Source organism: Hipposideros armiger, unplaced genomic scaffold (assembly GCF_001890085.2).
Source record: "Hipposideros armiger isolate ML-2016 unplaced genomic scaffold, ASM189008v1 scaffold_494, whole genome shotgun sequence".
NCBI lineage: Eukaryota > Metazoa > Chordata > Mammalia > Chiroptera > Hipposideridae > Hipposideros > Hipposideros armiger.
In genome coordinates this window covers 364,967-389,203 of record NW_017731844.1, presented here as the reverse complement: position 1 = coordinate 389,203, position 24,237 = coordinate 364,967, and the positions used below count along the sequence as shown (strand labels likewise).

At 60.7% G+C, this 24,237-nt stretch overlaps 1 protein-coding gene across 1 annotated transcript in view; it reads left to right on the top strand.

The window, feature by feature from the left end:
* KCNQ1 (potassium voltage-gated channel subfamily Q member 1) overlaps positions 1-24,237 on the top strand; it is a 323,222-nt gene that overhangs the window by 87,678 nt on the left and 211,307 nt on the right. Inside the window, exons 4-10 of the mRNA XM_019667315.1 lie at positions 10,171-10,297; positions 10,781-10,859; positions 11,198-11,294; positions 11,830-11,970; positions 20,121-20,231; positions 21,030-21,125; positions 23,661-23,783. Coding sequence (XP_019522860.1) covers positions 10,171-10,297; positions 10,781-10,859; positions 11,198-11,294; positions 11,830-11,970; positions 20,121-20,231; positions 21,030-21,125; positions 23,661-23,783 — 774 coding nt within the window. The remainder of the gene's footprint in view (positions 1-10,170; positions 10,298-10,780; positions 10,860-11,197; positions 11,295-11,829; positions 11,971-20,120; positions 20,232-21,029; positions 21,126-23,660; positions 23,784-24,237) is intronic.

Sequence of the window (24,237 nt, the reverse complement as noted above, 5' to 3'; positions counted from 1 at the left end):
GCAGCTAGTGGAGAGCTCTGAAGAGTAAGCCCTCATTGTGGCAGGAAGGCTTTGCAGGCCTGCTCCAGCCACACACACACACACACACACACACACACATGCACGCACATACTATGACTGTGGACACATAATTTTCATAGCATGGCCCACAGGCTTGCTGATGGCTTTGATGTGTTTGCAAGCACCGTCTTCCCTTGAGGGTTGAAATTCACTCATTGAAAGCCAAATGATAAGGTAAAAATGTGCACTGAATATTGTATAAACACACAGACACATAAACTTATCGAATGCCTCCTGGTGCCTGCCCTCTGCCAGGTGGTCTGGGGTTATCTGGGGGCCGTGTTGCCTTTGTGCTGTCAGAATCGGCTGGACCGGCCCATCCTGGGCAGGGAGAAGACGGCCGCTCCGTGGGCCCTCTTCCTGGTGGAGTCTGCCTCCCCAGGTTGCAAATGGCTGCCAAACCCTGTGTCCGCCTCCTGACCCGGGAAAAACCATGTGGGGAGGCAGCGGGCAGTGCTCAGGCTCCCACCGCACAGTGATCTGGGTCCCAGGGCTGGGGGCACCTCATAAAACCACCTGCATCTAGTGTAGCTCGTTGGCCTTGGAGGCAGCAGCAGTCCATGTGAAGATCAAGTTACTGAGGGGGCCCCACATGCCTCCCTACCGTGCATGGCAGCCTTTCTTCCGAGGCTGAGCCTGGAAGCCTGCAACCCTTGGATGGGTTTGGCTGCGTGAAAATGGGCCGAGAGTGTGCAGAGCCACTGGTGTGGCCCGAGTCTCTCACCTTGTCCGTAGTTTCCTCCCCACCCCCACACAGGGTCCCCAGGGGCTCACACCCATCCGCGGAGCCCGGTGACAGGAGTCAGGAGTCTGGAATTACGTGCAGGGCTGTGGACAGAGGAGGAGGTGGGGCTGGAGGCCTGAGTGGAGCTTGTAAGGCTTCATGGAGTGGGGCTGGCCTGCGCTGCCTGCTGCAGGAAGGGCTTGCTCAAGGGGCAAGCTTGTATTTCTCTTGTTCCCTGAAAGGCCATCAGCACCTCCAGGAGAGTCCCCAGGACATCCATGTGGAGAAAGTGCCTTCTCCGCAGGCGGGGGAGACATTCAAGGCTTGTCCCAGCTGGCCACTAAGCCTGGAATGTCCTCATGAGATGTTTGAACATGGCTCCTCTGAGGCTGGGATGGTGGTACAAGGGAGCCCAGGGGGCAGACGCAGGCCCATCAAGGAGCAGAGAGCCCCCGGAGCCTCCCTGCACTCCAGGCCCCCCAGGAGCCGCTCAGGTGTAGGACACAGGGCGAGGACACAGCCATCTCTGTGCCAGCCTTGTGGCCTGGCCTCTGGAGAACCTGCCTAGACAGCCTGGACACTGGGCCCCCAGCCACCTTGTTGGGGCAATATCTGAGGCAGGGGGCAATGCTGCAGCCCCTCACCAGGGCCTGGGGACTAACCAGGTAGCAGCTGCCCCCCGCTTGCGGGGCCCAGCTGCAGGGCGGATGGCAGTGTTTGTCCCCACGGCCATGGGGCAAGCCTCACCACCTCTCCTCGTCTGCAGGGTGGCCGCCCTGACAGCTGGCCGGTGGGCTGTTTCTTGGGGGAAAGTGGCTCAGTGCCTCCAGAGTCACCCCGAAACTTGTGACTGCCTTTCACGGGTGGGGTGAGCACCCAGGGCTGCTGGCCTATTGAGGCTCTCAACCCCAGGCCGGGGCCTGTATGTCCTTAGTCTCTGATGACCTTGGGGATTCAGGGTGGCTGGCCTATTGGGAAAAGGCTGTAGAGTAGGGACCCCAAAATACCAGTGACTTCAGGGAACTGATCCGCAGACCTGCGCAGAGCTGGGGGGACAGTGTCCCAACCACAGGGCAGCATTGTTGCCTGGGGGCACCTCGGTTCTTCCTGATCCCCCTCAGCCCCCAGAATGTGGCACCCAACCTGAGGGGCGGGGGCAGGGAGCAGGAATGTCCCCCACCTGGAGTCTCCCATGGGGCCCTTTGAGCACCAGGGTGGGTGCAGTGCTGGGGGCAGTGCTGGCCAGGCTCTGAAGTAGAAAAGCCAGACCCGGCCCTGGGGAGACAGCTGAGAGGTGGGGCGTGGGGTGTCCTCTGGGATGGGCTGAGTCCTGCCGCCTGGGCAGGAGAGGCAGGCCAGGGGGACCCTGCTGTCATCCGAGGTGGTGGTGTGAAGGGCTTGGGGTGCATCATATTGGCTTGGGCTTCAGATGAGGGGTCTTCTGTGCTGTGGGGAGCATGGGGGTCCCCTGATCTTCCCCCAGGTGATCCTTTCTCTCAGGGCCGTTCAGTACCCCCATGGCTCCCTTGGGTAGCAGGGCCGCCCCTCCCTGTACTCCCTCCCAGCGTGGCTTGGGGCCTGGCCGGAAGGCTGTGGGCAGCAGGGAGCAGACTCTTTCAGGGCCATTGCGGGCAGCCAGGACCTCAGGCAGGACATAGAGGGGCCCAGGGTCAAGGAGCGGGGCTGCCTCCGCAGGGGGGCTGTGGGGCCAAGGGAAGTGGCTGAGCGCAAGGGCTCCCATGGCTGACGGCGAGCTGGACGGAGAGGCGGGTTGGGGTCAGCTCCCCCCAGTGGGGGGCCCAAGCAGACAGGACCGCGCCCCTGCGCAGGCCTCCCCACCTCTGCTGCCTGCTTTCCCTACCGCCCCTCGGGGCCGCACTGTGGCGCCTGCCCTAAGCCAGGGCTGCTCCGCTGGGGTGGGGCTGGTGTTCTGAGGGCGGGTGGCGAGTGTGCACCGAGGGCCCCAGCTGTGCCCAGCACATGTCGCCGGGAGGCCCATGAGCCCTCATCACGGGCGCGCGGCTGGGAGCAGCTGGCCACAGGCGGGCCCCTGAACAAAGGGTGCTTTGAGCAGTCTGCGCGCCTGTTTCGCGCGCTCCGGCCAGCTGACCCTCTGGGAATGCAGAGGCCCACTCCCTCTGTGGCTTATCGGGTCCCACGTGGAGGTGGAACAGCTGGCCCAGGAGCCTGCGGGCCGAGCTGTACCCTGTGGGGACCACAGGCCCCCGTGGGGACACCTCCTGGCCCAGGACCGGGCCGGCCCGCAGGTCCTGCAGGCTTGTGGGAAGGGGACAAGACCCTCCCCCTGGTCGCCCGCACCCCTGTCCCTGGTAGGCGGCCTGGTCTGGCTGCCACATCAACCCGTCCTCCAGGTCTCCGGGTCCGTTCTCCACCTGGCTTTTGAAAGCCTGTTCACCCAGGAAAGAACCCGTTTGCTTCTCGCTCAGGAGGCCTTTGAGGGGACCAGGAGCTTCTGCAAACGTCCCCAGGCCCTGTCCCTGAGTGGGCCACGTCTGGCATCCACAGGGAGGCCGCTGTGCCTTCTGTCCTTGACCCCAATTCCTGCTTTCCGTCAGTCCGCGACCCTCGAGCGCGATGTGTGTCCCCCCCGTCCCCCGCACCAACCTCAGCTAATCCCCCACCCTGTGTAGAAAGAGTCTGATTATACAGAGAGCACAGCAGTCCCAGCAGAGACACAGGGTCATAACAGATAAGGATCGGTGAGGCTTCCTTGACTGTGCAGCAGAAAACCCGAAAAACAAAAACACGATTCTTTCATCCGAAAGGTCAGAATGTGAGCGCAGCCGATCTGAGAGGGTTTAACCTTCAGGCCCTCTCGCTATCTGTCCCATGTGAACATTTCTCGGCAGGGACGGTCCCAGTGCTTCTTGATCACGCGGTGCCTCAGAGCACAGCGGGCTTTCGGCGGTCTTGCAGGATGGGGATCCCAGCTGATAAGGTGGGGGCACAGATAAGCCGTGGCCGGGGCCCTTCATCCTCCTCCCGGAGCAGTCCTTCCAGCTCCGTGGAGTTTCGAAACGCTTGAGTAATCGCCAGCCTCTCCCCTTTGTGCACCCAGATAAGAACCTGCCCTTCTGAATCTTTATCTTCACTCCTGTGATTTCCAGATCTGCTGTTGCACCACCGTGACCCCCCGGGGACCCAGCAGGTCGGGGCCCGCGAGCCTGTGTGACCGCGCTCCTGACTTGTGACTTTGAGCTTTTTCTTGGTTGAGCTGGAGGCGCCTAGTGTCTGTCTGTTAACGGCAAGACATTGCCGAGGAGAGCAAAGTCCTCGGGGCCGATGGTGCCTCCGTGGGGGCAGGCGGCTCCCCGATCCCGTCCTCCTGCCCTGGCAGCCCCGTGGGGACCGCTGGCCCTCACGGCCTCGCTTCTCTGGTCTTCACCTCAGTGTGCATTCTGCAGCCCATGCTCGGGTTTGGTTGGTTCGTTTAAAGCTGAGCTAACAACAGAGTGTGAAGATGAAAACCTAGAGCCCGGAGGCCACTGCAGAGTGGCTGTCCGGGCCGGGCAGGGGCTCAGGTCCAGGGCAGAGACCTGAGCCGAGGGCGGCCAGGTGCCAGGGCCCCCCAGACACGAGCTTGTTTTGTGGAAAAACAGACACCATAAGCTTCACCCCCTCACCCCTCGTGAAGCGGACAGCCCAACGGCATTTCGTGCATTCGCCCTGTTGTGCAACCAGCACCTCTGTTCCAGAGCGTTTTCATCACCCCAGGAAAACGCCACACCCGTGAGCCGCGGCTCCCCAGGCCCCCTCCCCAGCCCCTGGCATCCACTAAGCTGCTTTCTTTTTATTAAAATTGTGGTAAAATACACAGAACATAAAATTCACCACCCTCAGCATTTTTATGTCCACAGCTCAGTGGCCCTAAACACATTCACGTTGTGAGGCCGCCACCACCACCACCATCTCCAGAACTTTCCATCACCCCAAACGGAGACTCTGTCCCCAGTGAACTCCCCCTCCCACCCTGGCACCACCAGCTACTTCCTGTCTCTGTGACTCTGACTCCTCTAGGGACCTCGTGTGAGTGGGTCACACAGGCTTGTCCCTCTGTGTCTGGCTCATTTCACTCAGCACAGTGTCCTCGGGTCCATCCACGTGGCAGCAGGTGTCAGGATGTCCTCCCTTTTAAGGCCGAGTGACATTCCACCGTGTGGAGGGACCGCCATCAATGGACGCCCAGGTTGCTCCCCTACTTAGCTGTTGAATGCTGCTGCTATGAACATGGGGGTACAAATCTCTTTGAGACGCTGTTTTTGGTTCTTTGGGGAGGGGTGTACCCAGAAGTTGGTCACATGGGGATTCTATGTTTAAGTTTTTGAGGACACTCCATACTGTTCCTCAGCAGCTGCCCCATTTCACAAATCCCACCAGCACGCCGGCTTCCAATTTCTCCATGTCCTCGCCAGCACTTGCTTTTGTCTGTTTTTATTTTTATTTTTTGCTTTCTGATAGTATCTCCTGGTGGGTGTGCGGTGGTGTCTCACTGTGACTCTGACCTGCTGACCAGTGACGCTGAGCAACTCGCCCCGTGCTCGTTGGCCATTTGCGCATCTTCTCTGGAGAAATGTCTATTCAAGTTCTTTGCCCATTTGTTAACTGGGTGGTTGTTAGGAATTTTGCTTTTTAAAATACGTCTAAACTATACAAAGCCCACCGCTGACAGCCGTCCCAAACACCCACCCCTTGTATCACCGACATGGACACTTGTGAAGGTGGACGTGGGCCTTGTGGGGGGCAGTGCTAGTTGGGTGCTTGGACCCCAGAAGTCCCTCTCTGTGTGTCCACCTGTCCCCTGGCAGGTGGTAAATGCTTGGTTCTGTACCCCGGTCTCAGCACCCAGACTGGCTCAGAGGACCCTGTATGAAGCCAACTGCAGCCAGGAGGCACTGTTGCTTTTTCCGAGGGACAGTGGCCAGGGCAGGAGGGGTCCTTTATCTCTCTGGGTCTCAGCGGAGATCCTGACACAAGAACCGCCTCTCTCCTCATATCTCCATCCTTGACCTGTGTGCACGCCTAGGGGCTCACTGAGAGGCGCCTCTGGGCTGGCTGGTTATCAGCAGGGCAGCCAAGGGAGGTCCCTGGTTTCCACAGGTATAGTAGGCGGGGCTCCTCAGAGGGCACGGGGGTGCCTGCACTGGACTGACAGCTGGAGGGAGAGCATCCCCGACACAAAGCATTGGGGGGCACCGGGGTGTGTGGGCACCATGGACCAATGGAAAGGTCTTGAGGCGGGCCGCGGTGTGCCCCTGCGCTGGGGCTGCGGACCCTGACCCTACTGTGTGGACAGTGGGGAGCCACATGGGACCTGAGCAGGACGCCAGACAAGTGGCAGCTACACCAGGCTCCGGGGAGCTCACGTTCTTGTTAGCTCACCCTCGATGCCTCTTGAGCGTCCGCCCCTGCCAGGGTGGGGAAAACCCAAGGAAAGGAGGGTGGCAGGGCACCCCTCTGAGGTCGGGACCACTGAGGCGGGAGCCAGGAGGGGGTGGCCCTCCCATTCCCTGAGCCCACTTTGGACTGAATGAGGGGTGGTAGCATGGGACAGCTTGGGGGGTTAACCCTCCTGCATGTCCCATCCCCACCCCTCCCTCAGCCCCCAATAATGGACAGTCAAGTCCAGCCAAAACCCCTGCTACAGTCCCCAGGCCAGGGTGGCCAAGGCCCCTCTTGTGAAAAAATTCCAGGGCCCCCACTGGTCCAGACCTCAGGCCAGCCTGTTCAGCCCTCCTGGGGCCCAGGCAAGGGGACAGGTGGCTCCAAGAGATGGTGATGGGCTGGACTGGCCTGGACGTCTGCCCCTCAAAGTGCCTGGGCCCCAGGGAGCCCTCAGGGGTCCCACGGAGCAGCCTCCAGTTTTGATGTCCAGCCATGGCCTTGGCCCAAGTGCCATCCTGCCCAGTGCCTGCGGCGGACAGAGATCGTTTTGTCTCAGGACTCATGATGATAAAAGGGCTCTTTCCCGGCTCTTCCCGCGTGCTGGCAGGTCACACTGACTGGCCCCACAGCCTGGGCCTGGGGCTGCTTAGACACAGCGAGCCCAGCCGGCTGCTGCATTCCAGACTCAAACAGGATTTGGGGATTAGCATTGTTTTAAATTATTCCTACACCTCACCCTCCAGCGGGGATCCCGCCGTCTCAGTCTGCCAACCCCGGAGGGCAGGGGCAGCTGGGCTCCCAGCCGGTTCCCCTCAAGTGTGAGGCCAGGGTAATTTTGGGGGTCACACAGCCATCAGCAGGAACCCCTGATAGTTACTTACGTTAAGGTCTGTGCTGAGACGCTTCTAGCACTTCAAATCTGTTTAGGACACAGCTGAAGAAGGTATTTATGTGATTTAAAAATACATCGAAATAGGAAAAAAGTCTGCTAAGAGACTGACCAGCCCGATGGAGTGTGGGTCTGCAGAGGGGGACGCTGTGCATTCCTGTGGGGAAGATTCTCAGGAAACAAATGAACAAGACCAAGCCCTTGCTACCAGGAACATCCGCGAGCCTGTTGGTTCATTCATTCATTCATTCAATAGATCTATGCCAAGGGCCAACCAGGGGAGGCGCTGTTCTGGGGAGGGGGGCGGGAACGTGTCCCCTCCCCTAGTAGGCTCAGCCAGCTCCCAGCCAAGGTCGCTGCCCCCAGGGCTGAGGACAGAGGTGGGGCCAGTACCCCCACCATGAAGCCACAGAGCCTATGGGTGTCCACACCCCCACGCTCTCCCACCATCTCCCAGGTGCCCTCAACCACACACACCCCTCCCAGTCTCCTGAAAGACTCCACATTACTAACCAAGAATGTTTTTTTGCAGAGGGAAAGCAGTCACCTTTCCCACATCCCCCCCACACCCCCCTGTTATCCACTGAGCTTGCCCCAAACACAAGCTGGATAAGTATTACTTCACCCCAGTAACATGTGAGACCCAGACGGCAGTGTCCAGCCACCCCTACCCCCATGTGGTGGGCCCCCAGCCGCGGAGGGCAGAAGTCCGTGACAGGTGCCAGGTCTGCTGCTGTCACCCAGTGGGAGTCGAAGCCCCCTGCCAGGGCTGGGCTCCTGGTGGAGGACGGGGCAGGGAGCCAGCTGGCAGCGGGCCTGGTGGGCTCATTTCACTCAGCATAATGTCCTCGAGGTCCGTCCATAGCCCGTGTCAGAATCCTCCTCTTCTGTGGGTCCACCCCACAATGGATGGACCACGTTTTGTTTGGGCTGTTCAAGGTCCCCGAGATTCCATATTAATTTAAGATGGCTTTTTCTATTTCCGCAAAAAAAAAAAAAAAAAAAAAAGGTCATCAGGATTTTGAGAGGGATCCCTTTGACTCTGTAGTTCACTTTGAGTAGTGTCGACGTCTTTGCAGTAGTGAAGTCTTCCAGTCGGTGACTATGGGATGTGTTTCCATTTTTGTACGTCGTCTTCCATTTCTTTAAGCAGAATTTTTCAGTTTTCATTGTACAACTCTTTCACCTCCTTAGTTAATTCATAAGCATTTTATTCTTTTCGATGCTAGTGTAAACAGAATTGTGTTTGTAATTTCCTTTTCAGATTGTCCATTGTTTGTACAAACAATGCCACTGACATAGAAATGCAATGGATTTTTGTGTGTTGACTTTGTATCCTATTTTGTTGAATTCATTTATTAGATCTAATGGTGTTTTCCTGGAATCGTTAGGGTTTTCTACATGTAAGATCATATCACCTGCAAACAGATAATTTTACTTCTTCCTTTCCAATTTGCCTAACTTTTATTTCTCTTTCTTGCCGGATTGCTGTGGCTAGAACTTCCAGGACTAGGTTGAATAGCAGTGGTGAGCGTGGGCATTCTTGTCTTGTTCCTGATCTTAGAGGAAAAGCTTTCATCTTTTACCATTGCATGTTTGATGCGGGATTTTCTTACATGACATTTATAATGTGGAGGTATAGTTTCCTTCTATTCTTATTTTGTTGAGTGTTTTTATCATGAAAGGGTGTTGAATTTGGGCTAATGTCTTTTCTGCATCAATTGAAATAATCATATGGCGTTTCCCTTAATTCTGTTAACATGGAGTATTACAGTGACTGATGTTCATATGTTGAATTATCCTTGCATTCCAGTAATAAGTCCCACTTGGTCATTGTGTGTAATCCGTTCAATATGCTGCAGAATCTCATTTGCTAGTATTTTATTGAGGGTTTTTGCATATAAAGTTCATAAAGGACGTCATTCTGTAGTTTTCTGGCGCGTCTTTGACTTTGGTGTCACGATAATGCTGGCCTCATTAGAATGAGTTAGGAAGCGTTTCCTCTGTTTGGGAAAAGTTTGAGAAGAATTGGGATTAGTTCTTTGAGTAAAATTCCCGGGTAAAGCCGTCAGGTCCAGGGCCCGCCTTTGTTGGGAGATGACTGGTGACTGGTTCAATCTCCTGACTCATGATAGGACTACTCAGAGTTTCTGTTTCTACATGATTTAGTCTTGGTGGTCTTGTGTTTCTAGAAATTTGTCAGTTTCATCTAGGTTGTCCAATTTGTTGACATACAGCGCTTTCCTTTCGAATGTGATTTTTATGCCATCTGTCTTTGTCTGTCTATCCACCCGTCCATCCGCCCACCCTTCTCCCTTCATCCCTCCAGCCACCTGTCCACTGTCTATCCATCCATTCTAACCCAGATGTTAGCCCTTGGCCCTCTGGCCTGTCCCTTCCCCGAAGTCCCCTGACTCTAGACCGATGTTTGAAACAGCCTTTGCTGGAGCCCTGGTTATGGGAGAGGTTCCCTGAGGGGCATGGTGTCACAGCTGACATTGTACCTGGTCCTCCTTTCGGGACAGTGCCAGGGACGCCCTCTGAGACCCGCTGGCTTTTCCTGCTGCCCAGCCCCCCGGCCCCGGGCTGCTCCTGCACTTGAAGCCCCATGAGGGCTGCCAAGTGTCACTGAATATGTGTCCCTGGCGGCATGGTGGCCGTGTAAGCTGAAAGAGGGACAGTCCCATGAAGATGGGTGCTCTCCAATCCCCAAATTGGGATGTATGGCTAGAGATTTGGGGTTCAATAGTTTAAAGGAGTGCTAGCTGAAAAATGTGGGCTTTGGGATGTCATGTTTTGGGGGGCCAGGTGAGGGCACAAGACCCAGAGCTGCTCCCGAGCCCTGGCGTGGACGTCCCCTTGGGCCTGGAAGGGTCCTGTTCTGAAGACATCTCTCTGGGTGTCCATCAGTGGTGGCTGTTGGCCTGTCTAGGTGGGCAGTGCAGTAGGCATAGCCCACCCCTAGCAGACAGGACTCAGGCGGGCTGCTGTTGGGGTGTCTCTGAGCAGAGGCTCCTGGTGCCAGGGGCCTGCCCAACGGTGCAGGTGGCAGAGCCCTGCCACAAGGAGAGCTCATGCCCGTCTGTCCCTGCAGGAGATTGTCCTGGTGGTGTTCTTTGGGACGGAGTACGTGGTCCGCCTCTGGTCAGCAGGCTGCCGCAGCAAGTATGTGGGCATCTGGGGGCGGCTGCGCTTTGCCCGGAAGCCCATTTCCATCATCGGTAAGTCACGTCTGTCCCCACAGAAGCCTCACCCCCAGGTTTCCAGGCCAGGGCTGGGCACCTTCCCAGGAAGAGCGGATTTGGTGAGGTGGACCCCCATCCCAGAGCCAGCAGCAGATTCCCCAAGGCTGCTGTGCCTGTGACAAGGCAGGACTCCAAGGCCAGTGGGGTAACCTCCCAGGTCCCCCAGCACAGGAGCCAGCCTCAGTGGCTAGGTCCCTTGCCCTCAGATGCCACTCACAGGACAGGGGTTTCGGTCATGCTCGGCACAATGTGGGTGTGTGCTGCCCTCAGCGACCTGCAGGCTGGGGTTGGAGAGGCGGGATCAGGTGGGCTCAGCACATGCCCAGGACAGAGGGCTGGGTCTCCCAAACGAGGTGTCCCTGTGTCCTTCTTGTGGGGCCCTGTCCTGCCCGACCGCCAGGCTCCTTCCCCTGAGCCCGATGCCGGGCTGGTGACAGTGGTGACCTGCTGCTTTCCCAGACCTCATCGTGGTCGTGGCCTCCATGGTCGTCCTCTGCGTGGGCTCCAAAGGGCAGGTGTTCGCCACCTCGGCCATCAGGTACGCCCGGGCTGCAGGCTCTCCCAGCGGGGGCGCGAGAGCCATGGGGCAGCGTGCTGGGAGTGGGGGTGGGGACAGGCTCAGGGCCCCAGCTGAGTCGGGTCCAGACCTGATACGAGCTCTTGCTTACTTCTGAGGCCATCCGCTTGGGGACCTCAGTCTGCTCATCTGTAGATGGGTGACCCGGGGCCTCCCCAGAAGGTGGGCTGGGGACTGAGGGCGCTTGGCCCCCCGGCCTGGCCCTGGGCTTGAGGAGGATTCATGTGGGTGGCCGGGCGGGCTCCCAGCCAGAGAGTGATGGAGGCACCCGGCGGGGACACGCGGCGTCTCCGTTGCAGGGGTATCCGCTTCCTTCAGATCCTGCGGATGCTGCACGTGGACCGCCAGGGGGGCACCTGGAGGCTGCTGGGCTCCGTGGTCTTCATCCACCGCCAGGTGAGGGTCTAGGTGGGGTGCAGGGGTCCGGGAGGGGGTGAGGAGGCCAGGGTCTGTGAGGCGTCTCAGCCGAGCCCCGGCCTGCCAGGCTGATGATGTGCCCGCATTCCTTTGAATTGGGGACAAGAGACTGTTGGGCAGCTGAAAGGACGGACATGCAAGATAGCAAGAGGTCCAAGAGGCTCTGAGATCTAAACCGGGCCCGGAACAGCCCCGGTGAGGCGGGGGCGGCCCGTCCATCTCACCTGGGCTCTGCGGGCAGGGAGCCTGTGCCCATGTGCACAGCCCACCCGTCCGCCCGGGCGATGGCCGGGGGGCCCACCTGGCTCCTGAAACCCCACAGCAGTTGGGGAATTTACTAAAGTTATTGGAAATAGGTTATTTTGACGTTAGACATCCACATGTGAGACGTGCTGGGATTTATGCAGAGCTGTCTGGTAACCGGCGAAAGTGCCAGGACGTCTGTCAGAGCATCTCCCAGTGGCCCCAGGTGCCTGTGTGTGCTGACTGTGCCCCCCCCCCCGCTGTCCCCCAGGAGCTGATCACCACCCTGTACATTGGCTTCCTGGGCCTCATCTTCTCGTCCTATTTCGTGTACCTGGCCGAGAAGGACGCCGTGAACGAGTCGGGCCGCGTGGAGTTTGGCAGCTACGCGGATGCCCTGTGGTGGGGGGTGGTAAGTTGGGGTCTTCAGAAGGGGCTGTCCTGTGTGGGGGCCGCGGGGCCAGTGCCCCCTGGGCCTGGACAGAGGAGGGGGCGGGACATTGCCTTGCGGGCCCTTGAAGGGCTCTCATTTCTCGAGATTTTATGCCTCACTGATGGGGACTCCGAGCTCAAATGCTGGGTACCCCGCCTGGGCAGAGATGGGGGTTTGAAGCCAGAGGCAGCCAGGCCGGATCCGTGCTGTGGGGAAAGGACGGGGCACAGGTCAGGCCCTTCACTCCCCACCTCTGCGGCCCAGCACGACCTCCTTCAAAGGGCTCTAGGGCTCAAGGAGCGAGTGCCCCAGGAGGGCCCAGGACAGAGCCTGGAGCAGCGAAGTGGGCGACAGCAGGTGGACACTGGCCCGTTATGAGCTGTTGGAGGCAGAGCGGCCAAGTAGGAGCCCCTTTGAGCTGGGGGGCTGACACCCAGGCTTGCTCGGGCCAGGGAGAGGAGGGGTCACAGTCTGCACGAGGCGGGTACCAGGCCCTGGGGCAGCACCGGGTCCAAGCAGCACCAGGGCCAGTGGCTGTCCCAAGCCCTGGCCATGTCTGTCTTGTCTGTTCCCTTCCATAAGGAGCGGGGCGGCTTTCTCTTTCCAGGGCTCCCCTCCCTTCTCCAAAAGGGAGCCCCACCCCAGCTTGTCCAGGTGAGGCAGGAATCCACTCTGTGGCTGCAGGCAGGCATGTGCCCCTACCTGGTGAGGCCAGGCCCTCAGGGAGGGCTCCTGACATCGGCCGAGTCAATGTGTTTTCTGGAAGCTTCCAAAGTGCCAGGCTGCTCAGTGAAGGCAGTGACATGCGAACCGTGCTCCCCAGGTTCGGGAAGGCCCCGGTTTCGGCCTGTCTGCTGGTCTGTGCCCCATAGGCCAATGTGTGGCAGGGCTGCGCAGGTTTGGGAGGGAGGGCTGAGCCCCCAGCAGGGAGCCTGCCTGTGGTGGACCAGAGGACAAGTCTTGGTGACAGGCAGGGGACAGGCTACCTAGAGCAAGGAGGATTCCTGGGGGGCTGGAAGCATGTGGGCGAATGCCCACGGCTCAGCCGATAAGCAATACCCAGCCTTGGCGCTGCCCCCCTGCATTCCCGGCTGCTCCTGGAGCTGCAGGCAGCAAGGCTGCCCCCCTACCCCCCGCCCAAGGCACAGCGGCGCGCCCACTCCCACACCTGTGCAAACATCCGCCCGCCGGCCGGGAAAACGGCCCCTTTGTGCCCAGCTTGGCACCGGTGCCCCGGCCCTCGCCGTCAGCTGCAGCCCCAGCCTCGGCCACCGTGGGCCCCGGCCTGCCCATTGTCCCCCCAGGCCCTGGGGCAAACGGCTCCTATTCATAGCAGCGGCTGCCCCTGCAGCTGTCCGGCGGGCCCCGAGGTTTGAGTTATGGGCTGTGTTCCTGGCGCGGCTCGGACAAATAGAACTCCAGAAACTAAGCCGGGGCGGCCTGACTGGGGGCTGTAAGCCAGTTCACGTCTGTGCTCCAGCAGTTGCTTTCTATCAGTTTCCTTTGTCCTGGCTCCGTCCACCCCATGACGGGTGCCATGCCACCCCTGCCGGGCCCTGCCCCAGGCGCCTCATCTGGGCCGACAGACGAAGGGCACGGACCTGACAGGTGGGGCTGCCACTGGGCCCCTAACAGGACGAGGGCCACAAGCGAGGCCATTTCTGATGTGCACGTGGGACCGCCCAGGAGCCAGACCAGCTTCTTAGAGACGTGGAGGATAGACCCTGACACAGGGCGTCTGAGGTGTGGGAAGGGCCGTCCACTGCATTTTCTTTAGAGAGCTGGGGGTCCTGCAGGGGGCGGACACGCGTGTGCCCGTTGGGCTGTAGGTGCGGTGGGGCTGGAAGGGGCCCAGGTGTCCTCAGCCCCTACGCTCAGCTGGTGTTTGTTGCGAGAGGTGAACGGTGAGCTGATGTTCCTCCTGTGGTACCTGGGCCACTGGGTGGGTTAGACTCTTGGGGCTGTCAGAATAGAGCCCCGCAGGCTGGGGCCTGAAACAAAAGACATGCGTTGTCCCAGCTTTGGAGACCAGAAGTCCGAGGTCAAGGCATCGGGGGGCACGCTCCCACTGCGGGGGGGTCCTTCCCGCCTCTTCCTGCTTCTGGGGGTACCAGGTGCTCCTGGGCTTGTGGCCACATCTTCTATCTCTTCTAAAGACATGCGTCACTGGATCAGGGGCCCACCTGGGTAACCCGGGGTGCTCTCATCTCGAGGTCCTTAGCTTCCTCACCTCGACAAGGACCTTGTTTCCAAAAATCCCTATCCCGGGGTCTGGGTGGACAGAATTTTGGGGGACACTATTCAGCCCAGGGCAGCAGGTGTCCCGGATGGGATTCACGAGAAGGTCCCTCCCCTCACTGAGACTCAGTTTCCATGTGTAGCGAAGATGCCAGCTAGATGCTGAGTGATTCCTCCGAGCCCCCTGCCCCTGGGGGAGGGGGGGTGCCCAACTGGCCTGAGAGCTCCCTGCTCCCCCACGTGTGGTGCCCCACGCCTGGCTGCTGGTATTTGTGGAGGATTTAGACATTTTTCTTCACCCTTGGAACAAAATACATTTGTTTGTGTTAAAGTTTGAGTGCAGAAAAAGCAGTTCTCGCAAACACGGACTCCTCTGTTTCGCGCCCGGGGGCCTCTAAAATCAGAGGCCGCTGGGCTCTGTTTACCCCCCGCGTCTAAATTTAGAATTTAGAGTGAAAACCTGGGAGCTCGCCCCTCCATCTCAGCTACCATTTAAAATAGTCCGACTCCTGTTCCCTCTCTCCTCTGCTGGCAGCCCCAGAAGGTTCCGGCCTCCCAGGCTGCGTTACATCCTGGCGGGGTGAGGTCAGAGGGGTCTGGGGACCAAGTGGGGCCCTGGGTGAGGACAGCCCCCGCCCCCAGATATTCACATGCAAGCCCAAGTGGGTGGGTCGAGTGTCAGGACCTCATTCAAACCTGAGGAAACTGAGGCCCCAGGGATGCAGGGGTGGCAGGCCAGGCCCCGCCCTAGCACCCAGACCCCTCCCATTCCTCCGCTGCCTAGAGCTCCTTGCAAAGCCTGGGAGGGCTGTGCAGCTGAGAACGGAGGGTCTTCAGGACCCCAGGCCACTGCTAGCCCCTGTACAGCCTGCGCCTGTAGACCATCTAGCAGGGGTCCTGCAGGCTCTGGGAGCCCAACCAGAGAGGGGCTTCCCAAGGAAGGGCCTTTACAGCAGGGTTTTGCAGGATGAGTAGGCGTCCACAGGGCAGGTCCATCTACTGCCCACTGGCCAATACCAGGGAGGATTTGTTCCATGGACTTGGTAGGCTCAGTGAAGGTGGTCTACAGGATTGATTTCCTTTGGGGTGGGGTTCAGCTCATATCAGCGAGGGTAAGGGCTTTCCAGCTTCAGCCCGAGGAAAAGAAACACAGTCAGCATTCGAAAACACAGTGAGACAGGAAGCGGCGTGGTAACATAGCAGTCAGGAGCATGGGGCTGGAGCTGGACGTGGAGCAGTGTCCCAGCTCCACCACTGACCAGCTGTGTGGCCCTGGGCGGGCTACCCAACCTCTCTGGGCCCATCTGTAAAATGCGGGTAAGATGAGCACCTACTTCCTTGGTTTGTTGGAGAGTGAGGTCAGCGGGAACACGGAAAGCTGGGGGCACCGGTCAGGATGCAGTAAAGGCTGCTATAAATTTTAGAGGGCCGTTACCAGCCACAGCTCTCTCGGCGTTCCCCAAAGCCAGACACTGGGGATGGGCCCATAGCAAGCTAATTCACACTGAAGTGTTTACGGCTGCTGTGGTCCCATCACACTCCTGGTCCTGCTCTGTCCCCAACCAGCTTCCTGCCTCCAGCACTTTCCTTGCAGTCGCCCCTCTTGGCGCATGTGCTTGGGGCCCCAGGGACCTTGTGTTTCTGATCCCTAACCCCAGAGCCTGGGCAAGGCTGGCAGTGGGGCAGGGGCGCGCGAATGAAGGACAGTCCTTCATCAGGCAGCGCGGTGGGGAGACAGTGAGGCCGGCTTCCCGGGGTGCAGTCAGCTGCACCGTTGAACTGGCCTCGGGACCAGGGTGGAGCACAATTGGTCCCTGCCTCAGTTTCCCCATCTGGAGCACAGCAGACAACAGGGTCTAACTCCTAGGGCCGACGTGGTGCTCACCGAGAGCGCCATGGTCCCGGGAAGTCGGCACCTGTTTCTGTTGCCGTGACGTCTTTCCTTGGGTGACGAGGCCCTCTCGGCATGAGGGCACATTTCCCCACTTACAGTCTGGAGTTGGGCACTGGGCTACAGCAGCATTGGGCAGCCCTGGCCTTTTACTCCCAGTCGTGGTCTGCACACGGTGATTTGTGGGGGTCCCTGGAGGGCCTCCCGAGGAGGTGACATCTGAGCTGAGACCTCAGGGCCTCCTGCCTGGGGGCCTCGAGCGGGCTGTGCTGTGGGGTGGGTGCAGCCTGGACGGCACCCAGGTGTCCACAGCATCGTGTTGGCCTCTGTGTGGGGCTCCCGGTGAGACCCTTCAGGAGGAGGGAAAGAGAGGTTCTGATAACCCCTGTGGTGCTGGCATGGTGGTCCCCAGGCACAGGCTCCCTCAACAGTGCAAGCGTTGTATCCCCATCCAGCTGGTGGCCGGCTGGTCTGTGAGGCACACGGGGGGCAGCGACGTGAGACCAGCTCGGTGCCCGGGCCAACCGAGGCCCCAAAGTTTCCGTGAATGAGCCCTGGGCCTGCTGCTCCGGCCTGTCACTGCCCTGAGACGGCCTGTCACCCACCCAACCTCCCTCTGCCCACGCCTCCCCCCCACGGCTGCCCTCTGGCCCCGTCCTTCCGCCACGCAGGGTGGTAGCTGGAAGATGGGCGAGGACCGGCCCATGACGGGGGCCGGGAGGCAGCCACTTGCTTCGGCTTTGTCTGTCCTTCCTGGCGTCATGGTGTGCAGGGTGGGGTCGCGCAGGCCCTGACCATGCCAGCTTACCAGCAGGGAGGCCCCGGGCACAGTGACTGCCCCTCCCAGCCTCAGTTTCCCCCTCTGTAACATAGCCCCTAACGCAGCATAGCTGCGAGCTTAGCCAAATGGAGGTGCCACCCGTGGGGAGTCCCTAAGCGCCCGCATTGGCAGTGTCCGTGCTCCCACTCTCGGCTGCCCTTTCCCTCTGGACAGATGGCCACGACATCTCCAGATGTGTTCGGCCTGTGGGGGTGGCCATAGGCTGCCCGCCTGCCCAGTGGGGTCAAGGTTTCTAGGCTGGCCCTGCCGTTGCCCTGGGAGGCTGGCCTCTGGGATGCTGCCTTAAAAAGGAGAGAATTCAATGGCACCAGCGCCAGCTTCTCAGGGCAGAATGTGGGGTGTGGGGGACAGGACTAGAAGGTTCTCTTGTGCCTCCAGTCCTCCGAAATTTGAGTGAAGACTCAGAGGTGACCACACGCCTCAGCACCAGCTCCTGAGAGGACGAGGACAGCTCGGCCCCCTCCCACGGGCCGCCTGACGTGTCCATGGGGTTGCGTGTGAGCTGCCCGGCGCCTGGGCTGACTGTGTGTCCCCGAGTTTGTGGGCCCAGGGGACGTGCAGATTTGCATTCGGGGCAAGTTCCGAGCACAGCGGCTATAAAACGACCCATTCCTGAGCTGCTTGTGTCTGTAAACTCAGGGAAAACAAACAGCTCTGTGGGGATGGGCCGTTTCCTCAAAGAGCTGAAGAGCATCATTAACTTGACAAAGAGGGTCTGTGACAGGGTCTGTGGGGCCCAGGCCATCCTGAGCTCTAGGCGTGCGCTCTCCACAGGAGGGTGGGGGACACCTGGCCCAGGGCACCCCGACTTGTGCTGACCAGCCAGCAGGGCATCCCAGCACCTCCCACATGGGCTTGGGACCAGGCCGAGGGACCCTGCGGGGCTCTTGTGGGCTAAGGGAGGCGGTCTCAGGCATGCTGGCCTGCCCCCCCCCCCCCCCCCCCCACTCTGCATTCATTTCCCGGTCACTGTGGGGTTTGTTTTTGTGGGGTTTTTTTGCGTTAATCTTGATCATTTGAAAGGTTACATTACATGTTATTTTTCTTGATGCCTGAGTTTTCTGGCAGCCCCTTAAAATCTGCCCCCAGGCTGGGCCTGCCTCAGAGGCTGCCCAGCGGCTCGCCCCAGGCCCAGCAGCCCTGCTCAGGACCCTTTACACTTTCAGCAATGATCGAAGACCCCAGAGCTGCTGGCACGTGGCGCATTTGAACACGGAGACATTTTAAACGTGCTGCCATGTTAATTCAGTAAAGTCCTAATAGGTGTTCGTTGTATATATGTTAATGTACGTTTACATAAGTAAAACAAGTTGATGAAAAAGTGTGGTATTTCCTGGGAGAGGGTTGGGTGCCATGTTGCGAGAGCCCCGCCCGTTTGCTGCCTAGATCTGTCTTTGCTCCGAATGCTGAGCTCTCTGCAGAGGCGAGGGGCTCCAGGCTCTCCCAGGGTCCCCTTACCAGCCAGCTGGCTGTCAGCTCTGCCTGTGGCCAGCCCAGCGTGGTCTGGCTGCACCCTGCAGGTCCCTGGGCCATGTTCCCGGTGTGCACGGCATATGTACGTGTGTATGTGTGTGACATGCATGCACGTGTGGGTGCCATGTCGCTGCCTTGCACACGAGGCCTTTGCGTGGCTCAGTGTGTGTGTGCTTGTCTGTGGTGTCCCGTCTGTGTGTAAGGGAGGTGTGCACGTGTGTGCCTGTATGCACAAGCTCAGTGGTCCGGGCAGGGATCGGCTCAGTGCCCGGGCGGAATGGAGTGTGTGTTTGAAGGACAGTGGCAGGGAAGTGCTCCGTGTGGGCAGTTGTGGGAGGCAACTCAAGAGCACAGAGGGACCAGAACGCCCAAAGCCACACGTAGACGCAGGCTTGGGCCCCTGCGAGGGGTGCTTGGCACTGGACGGGCCAGGCAGGCTCAGCAGTGGGCGGCCAGGAACGTCCCTGGTCATGGGAGCTGACCCACGTGCCCTGACACGCCCATGTCCTCTGTGTCGCTGGGCCGCCTGTGCTGTGGTCCTTTCTGGTTCCCATAGGCAGGCCTCTCATCTCGCTCCACAGCTCTGAGGGGTCGCAGGCGCCGTGAGTGAGCCTGTCTGCCTCACCTTCAGGCTGATGGAGTCTGTTCAGTGGGCCTTCCAAGTCCTGCCGCCATGTCCCTCACTCCCCACACTGGCCTCGGGGGTCAGGGGATTGAATGCAGGCTCCACACAACCTTCCCGGGCATGTCAGAGGCCGTCCTCGCTTGGCCTGGACTGGGGTTCCCAGAGGGGAGACGCCAGCTGCCCAGGCAAGACCACGGGACAGCAAGTCCAGCCAGGGTCATTTCCCACAGGCCCCCGGAAGCGGCATGGACACTCTGGTCCATTCCCTGCCGCCCTGGGCTGCGGGCGTGGGTGCCCGCAGGACAAGCTATGGCCCAGGGGCATCCTAGGTCTTCTTGCCAGGCTCAGAGCAAGCTCCTGGAAAACCCAGTCTCTGGGGGCCGGTGTGGGCTGGGGGTGAGGGGCTGAGCGGCTGGGCCCTCCCGGGTGGGCCCTCGTGTCCCTGCAGGATGTCATCTTCAGGCTCACCCTTCAAATGCCAGCAGGAGGCGAGTCCGGGTGCGGGCAGGGCAGGCGCGGCCCCCACTCCCGTGGTCCCGCCACAAGCCCTGGACGGATGGCTCCCCCACCGAGAAGAAGGGTTGAGCTGCGTCTGGTTCTCTCAGAAAAAAGGACAGAAGGAACATGTGGTGACGGGTGGCGTCAGGAAGTGGCGTGTCATCCCCGTCCAGCTCTTTGTCAAGGACTGGCCTCCTGGGGGCCTGTGCACAGCGACGTCGGTGGCCTGGGTGGCAGCCTCCGCCGGGATGGGGCAGGCGGGTGGAGTGGGGGGCGGGCCTCCTGGCCTGCGTGTCCACCAGCAGGCCCTGGTCCTCCACTGGGGAGAGCTATGTCCCCCACCCCCTCCCCCATGAGCTTTTCCCATTACACGCTGTGGGTTGGGGGACCACTCCATGCTGGCCCTGGAGCTCTGGATGGGCAGCGCTGTCTTATGATGGGACCGTCCCCGGCCTCTGTTCTTCACAGGGTGGCAGGTTATGGGCGGAGGTGGGTTCAAGCTGGACAGATGCCCATCTGGTTCTAGGGCCTTGACTGCTGACCACTGCCCCTCCCCATTGCAGGTCACAGTCACCACCATCGGCTACGGGGACAAGGTGCCCCAGACGTGGGTCGGGAAGACCATCGCCTCCTGTTTCTCCGTCTTCGCCATCTCCTTCTTCGCGCTCCCGGCGGTAGGTGCCCCACGTTGGGGGCGTCCCGCTGCTCACCAGCCCCCTGGGCTCCGGGGTAGGCAGGGCAGACCCACTTACAGGGAGAGTGCAGCCAGAGCCCGGCCCGCCTGCCGTGGGGCCCAGAGGGGTCCTGTGTGACAAGGTGGCTGGGCGAGGGCCTGTCCCAGCAGACAGGGGTGCAGCCTGGCTTGTTCGGCCCCTGAGGGGTAGGGAGGCCCCATAACAGCTGCCACGTGACCGCTAGAGGTGGCACCTGTGTGTCTGGTGAGAGAGCAAGTGGTCCTGCGCCGTGGCCTGGGAAGGGCTTTGATCCATGTCCTTTCCAAAAATCATAGCCCGTGAGGGTTAAAATCTCCTAGTTCACTGTGTGAGTGGGAGAGTGGGTGGGTGGGGCACGGCATATGCATTGTGTGTGCACGTGTGTTAGATTAGCAGTATGCGTATGTGTTGTGTGCATGTGCACATGGGTTGCCTGTATGTACGTGTCACATAGCTGCAGTGTAGTAATGTGAATGTGTGTGTGTATGACTTGATCCCCTCTGTGGATGGGGAGCTCCCTACCCGGTGAGCTGGTCCCTTCCCCATTAGCAAACCCGGTGCAGCAGGGGCCCTCCTCCTGGGCGCTGCCTTCTGCCCGGGCAGGCTGGCCAGAGGTGTGGCCTATAGTGCCAGGCAGGTCTGGCCTTCCCGAACCAGCGACCTGGTGCCCACCGGTCTCCCCAGCTCCCGCGTCCCGCAGGGTGGACCCAGTCGTGGCTGCCTGAGTGGCTGTGAGCCCCGGTTTCTGTCCCTTCCCAGGGGATTCTTGGCTCCGGTTTCGCCCTGAAGGTCCAGCAGAAGCAGAGGCAGAAGCACTTTAATCGGCAGATCCCGGCAGCAGCCTCACTCATTCAGGTGACGGTGCCCGTCGTGGCGGCCCTGTGGCCGTCATCTCGTTGTTACCCAGCCTGGTGCCCGCCCGGGTACATACAAGCTCGCGTCCATTCCGCGCACCGGGAACTGCTCACGAGCCCTGGCCCCGTGCTGACCTGGCCCGTGAAGCTCATGGGGCCTTTGCTCCGCGGACCCTCCGGAATGTGGAACAGCCACGTTCCGCGGCAGACGTGCTCGCCTGTTGTAACTTCTGGGAAATGCCAGGCGGGCCGACAGGGTGGGTACCGGGGCGGGGGCAAGCCCGCTTCCCTCCACCAAGGCCCCATGAGGCCCCGTGGAGGGTCACACCCTGGGCCGGGCCCGGGGACGAAGAGGTGGCCAGCATGGTCAGTCCTGTGGGTCCCTCGCCTCCCGGCCACAGCGGCCGGCCCTGGTGTTTCACTCCGCTCGCCTTTCTTCCTTTTCCTGCAGCCACTCCCCCCACCCCACCCCGGCATGGGGGCTCGTGTGGAAGGGAAGAGTAGGGGTCCCCAGGTGGCTGTCCCCACAGGTGTTAGGCCTTGCTTGTATGGCGTCAGTGTGTCTGGGCCACTCCTAGCACCCACGGGGCTCAGTGCTTCCTGGGGATGGCAGGTGAGGACCAGGGTGGTCTGGACCCACGGCGCCAGCTCAGCTTCCAGAAGGCTCAGCTGCTGCCGTACACAGGCTGCACCTGTGCTGAGGCCTCTCGCTGCCCGGCGGGGAGCCCGGCCAGTCAGCCCCTTGCTCCCAAGGCTGCTGTGACGATGCTGCCCCAGAGCTGGGGGCCTGGAGGAGGCAGCACCAAAGAGCAGTGGGGAAGGAAGGTTCTGGAAGCAGACAAGGAGGCAGTTGGCCCTGAGCCCCTGGACTCGGCTGTGGGACCCCAGGCTCCTGGAGCACAGCAGAGAGTTGGGCCCTTTTAATGTAAGCAGAGACCTAGGCACAGGGGCCACTTTAAGATCCTGTCCTGGAGGGTCTCGGTGGCTGGACCTGCTGCGGGCTGAGGCGCAGGGCTGCGTGGGCCCAGGGCCTGACTGGGGGGTGACCAGGCAGGGGGCCTGGAGATGTGGGATGTGGGACCCTCTGCCCGGCACGGTGGCTGCAGTGCAGTGTGGACCCCTCTGGGTGCCCCCCAGGGGTGCTCTGGGGTCGCATCTGTGGCCCCGGCCTCCTGAGCGCTCTGCCCCGGGCAGGGCCGTGGTGAAGGCTGAGCGGCTGTCAGGACTTGTCCGGCCTGGGAGCCGGGGCTCAGCGGAGGCCTTTATCCACCTCGTTGCCCCGAAGCCCTCCCATAACCTACTGTCTGGGCCTGGACATTATACCTGGACAGGCAGGAAGTAAAAGCCAGAAAGACAAGGGGCTGGACCCCCTCAGGCCCGGCTAGTGGCCCCACAGCTTCGTCTGTCCGAGAGGCCATAAATCAGGCCTGCAGCCCGGGCCCAGCCTCAGGCAGAACCGCACCCTCAGACGAGCTCCCTGGGAAGATGGGGGTTAGGCAGCGAGCTTAGGGGGTGGGGACACGACCAAAACAAGGAAGGACTGGAGCTGGGCAAGGAAGCGAGGTGCCCGGGGGGTGGGTGCTTGTGGGCAGGATGTGCTCAGGCTGCTTGGGACGGGGACGTGGGGGCGATTTGGTGAGCGTGTGGTGTGTGGGTTCAGAAGGGTCAGGAGTGCGGCCTTTCCCTGACTCCTGAGTGCGTGTGAGGGCAGCAAGTGCCCCCCACCCCGGCCACCATGTCAGCCAGGGTCCCATCACAGGGAGGGTGTCACTGCCCCCCAGAAACCCTGCCAATGTGCCAGCACCTTCCTCACCTGTCCCTCCCTCAGGGTTTCACCACCAACAATGACAAGGCCCCCTGTCACCCCTTCCCGTCCCACCCCTGCCCACCCAAAGGTGGCACGGCCTCCTCTCCAGGGTATCCTGTGTGGTAGTCCCCTGGGATGGAGGCTTAAGCCCTTTACCCACGTGCCACTGGAGGCTTCCCACAACTTCAGCATGGCACCCGGGCACCTAGGCCCCACACGCGGGCCTCTGGGGGGCGCGCTGCTTCCTGACTGCTCAGCGTTGTCTCCCGCCAGCCCCAGGGCCATGGGCATCCTCACTGGATGGGCCCCGGCTGTCCACCTGTGTGCCTGTCCTGCCCTTGCTGTGCGTGCCCCGAAGAGACGCAGCCAACTGGGCATCTTTGCATCTCCGGGGCCGGGGGCCAGCCTGCAGGAGGGACCGGCGGGTGGAGGTGGCAGCAGATAGATTGGGGTTCACAAGCGAAGGCCTTTGTGTTGTCTGAGTTGCGAGTAACAGTGGGTGAGGCTGTGTGCCGCCTGGCACAGGAAGGGGCCGAGCAACGCCGTCCAGGTGCAGCTCTGGGGGGTGAGGGGCCAGGCTTGAGCCAGGGGGCTTGGGGTCACTGGCACGCAGGACACCCTGATGTCCTGCCAGGAAGGGGGGCACAGGCAGGATTGGTAGGCGGCAGCTTTTGCACGAGGCCCCACCGGGTAGCTCGGCGGGTGACAGCCTCCCCCTTCTGGTTTTAGACGGCGTGGAGGTGCTATGCTGCCGAGAACCCCGACTCCTCCACCTGGAAAATCTACGTGCGGAAGCCAACCCGGGGCCACACTCTGCTCTCCCCCAGCCCCAAGCCCAAGAAGTCTGTCATGGTAACCAGCCCCCATCTGCCCAGGATGAGGGCCACTCGTGAGTGGGCGGGAAGGCTGTGGGGGCAGCACCTGGCCAGGATTTGACCCTGGTGTTTCAGTGCATCACAGCCCATGTCAGGGCAGCAGCACCATTCAGGGTGCCGGGGAGGACGCCCCATGCTGGACCCCATCATACAAGGCTCCTGTCACCCCTTGAGTCAGTGTCCCCAGACTCACAGGCACGTAGGACGGGCCACTCCAAGGCCAGAGTTGGGGAGGTCCAGAGGAGGTGCTGCAAGACTGGGACAGGCTGCGTCCTGGGCAGCTGCTGGAGAGAAGGCTCTTGAGATGGCCTTGCTGTTGGGCTTTCTGTGGTTGGCATTGCGGGCAGCTGGGAATGGAGGTGGCATCAGCTCAGGGAACAGGGTGTTGCGGTCCCAGCCAGGAGAGTTCGGGCAGGCTTTGGGCAAGAGTC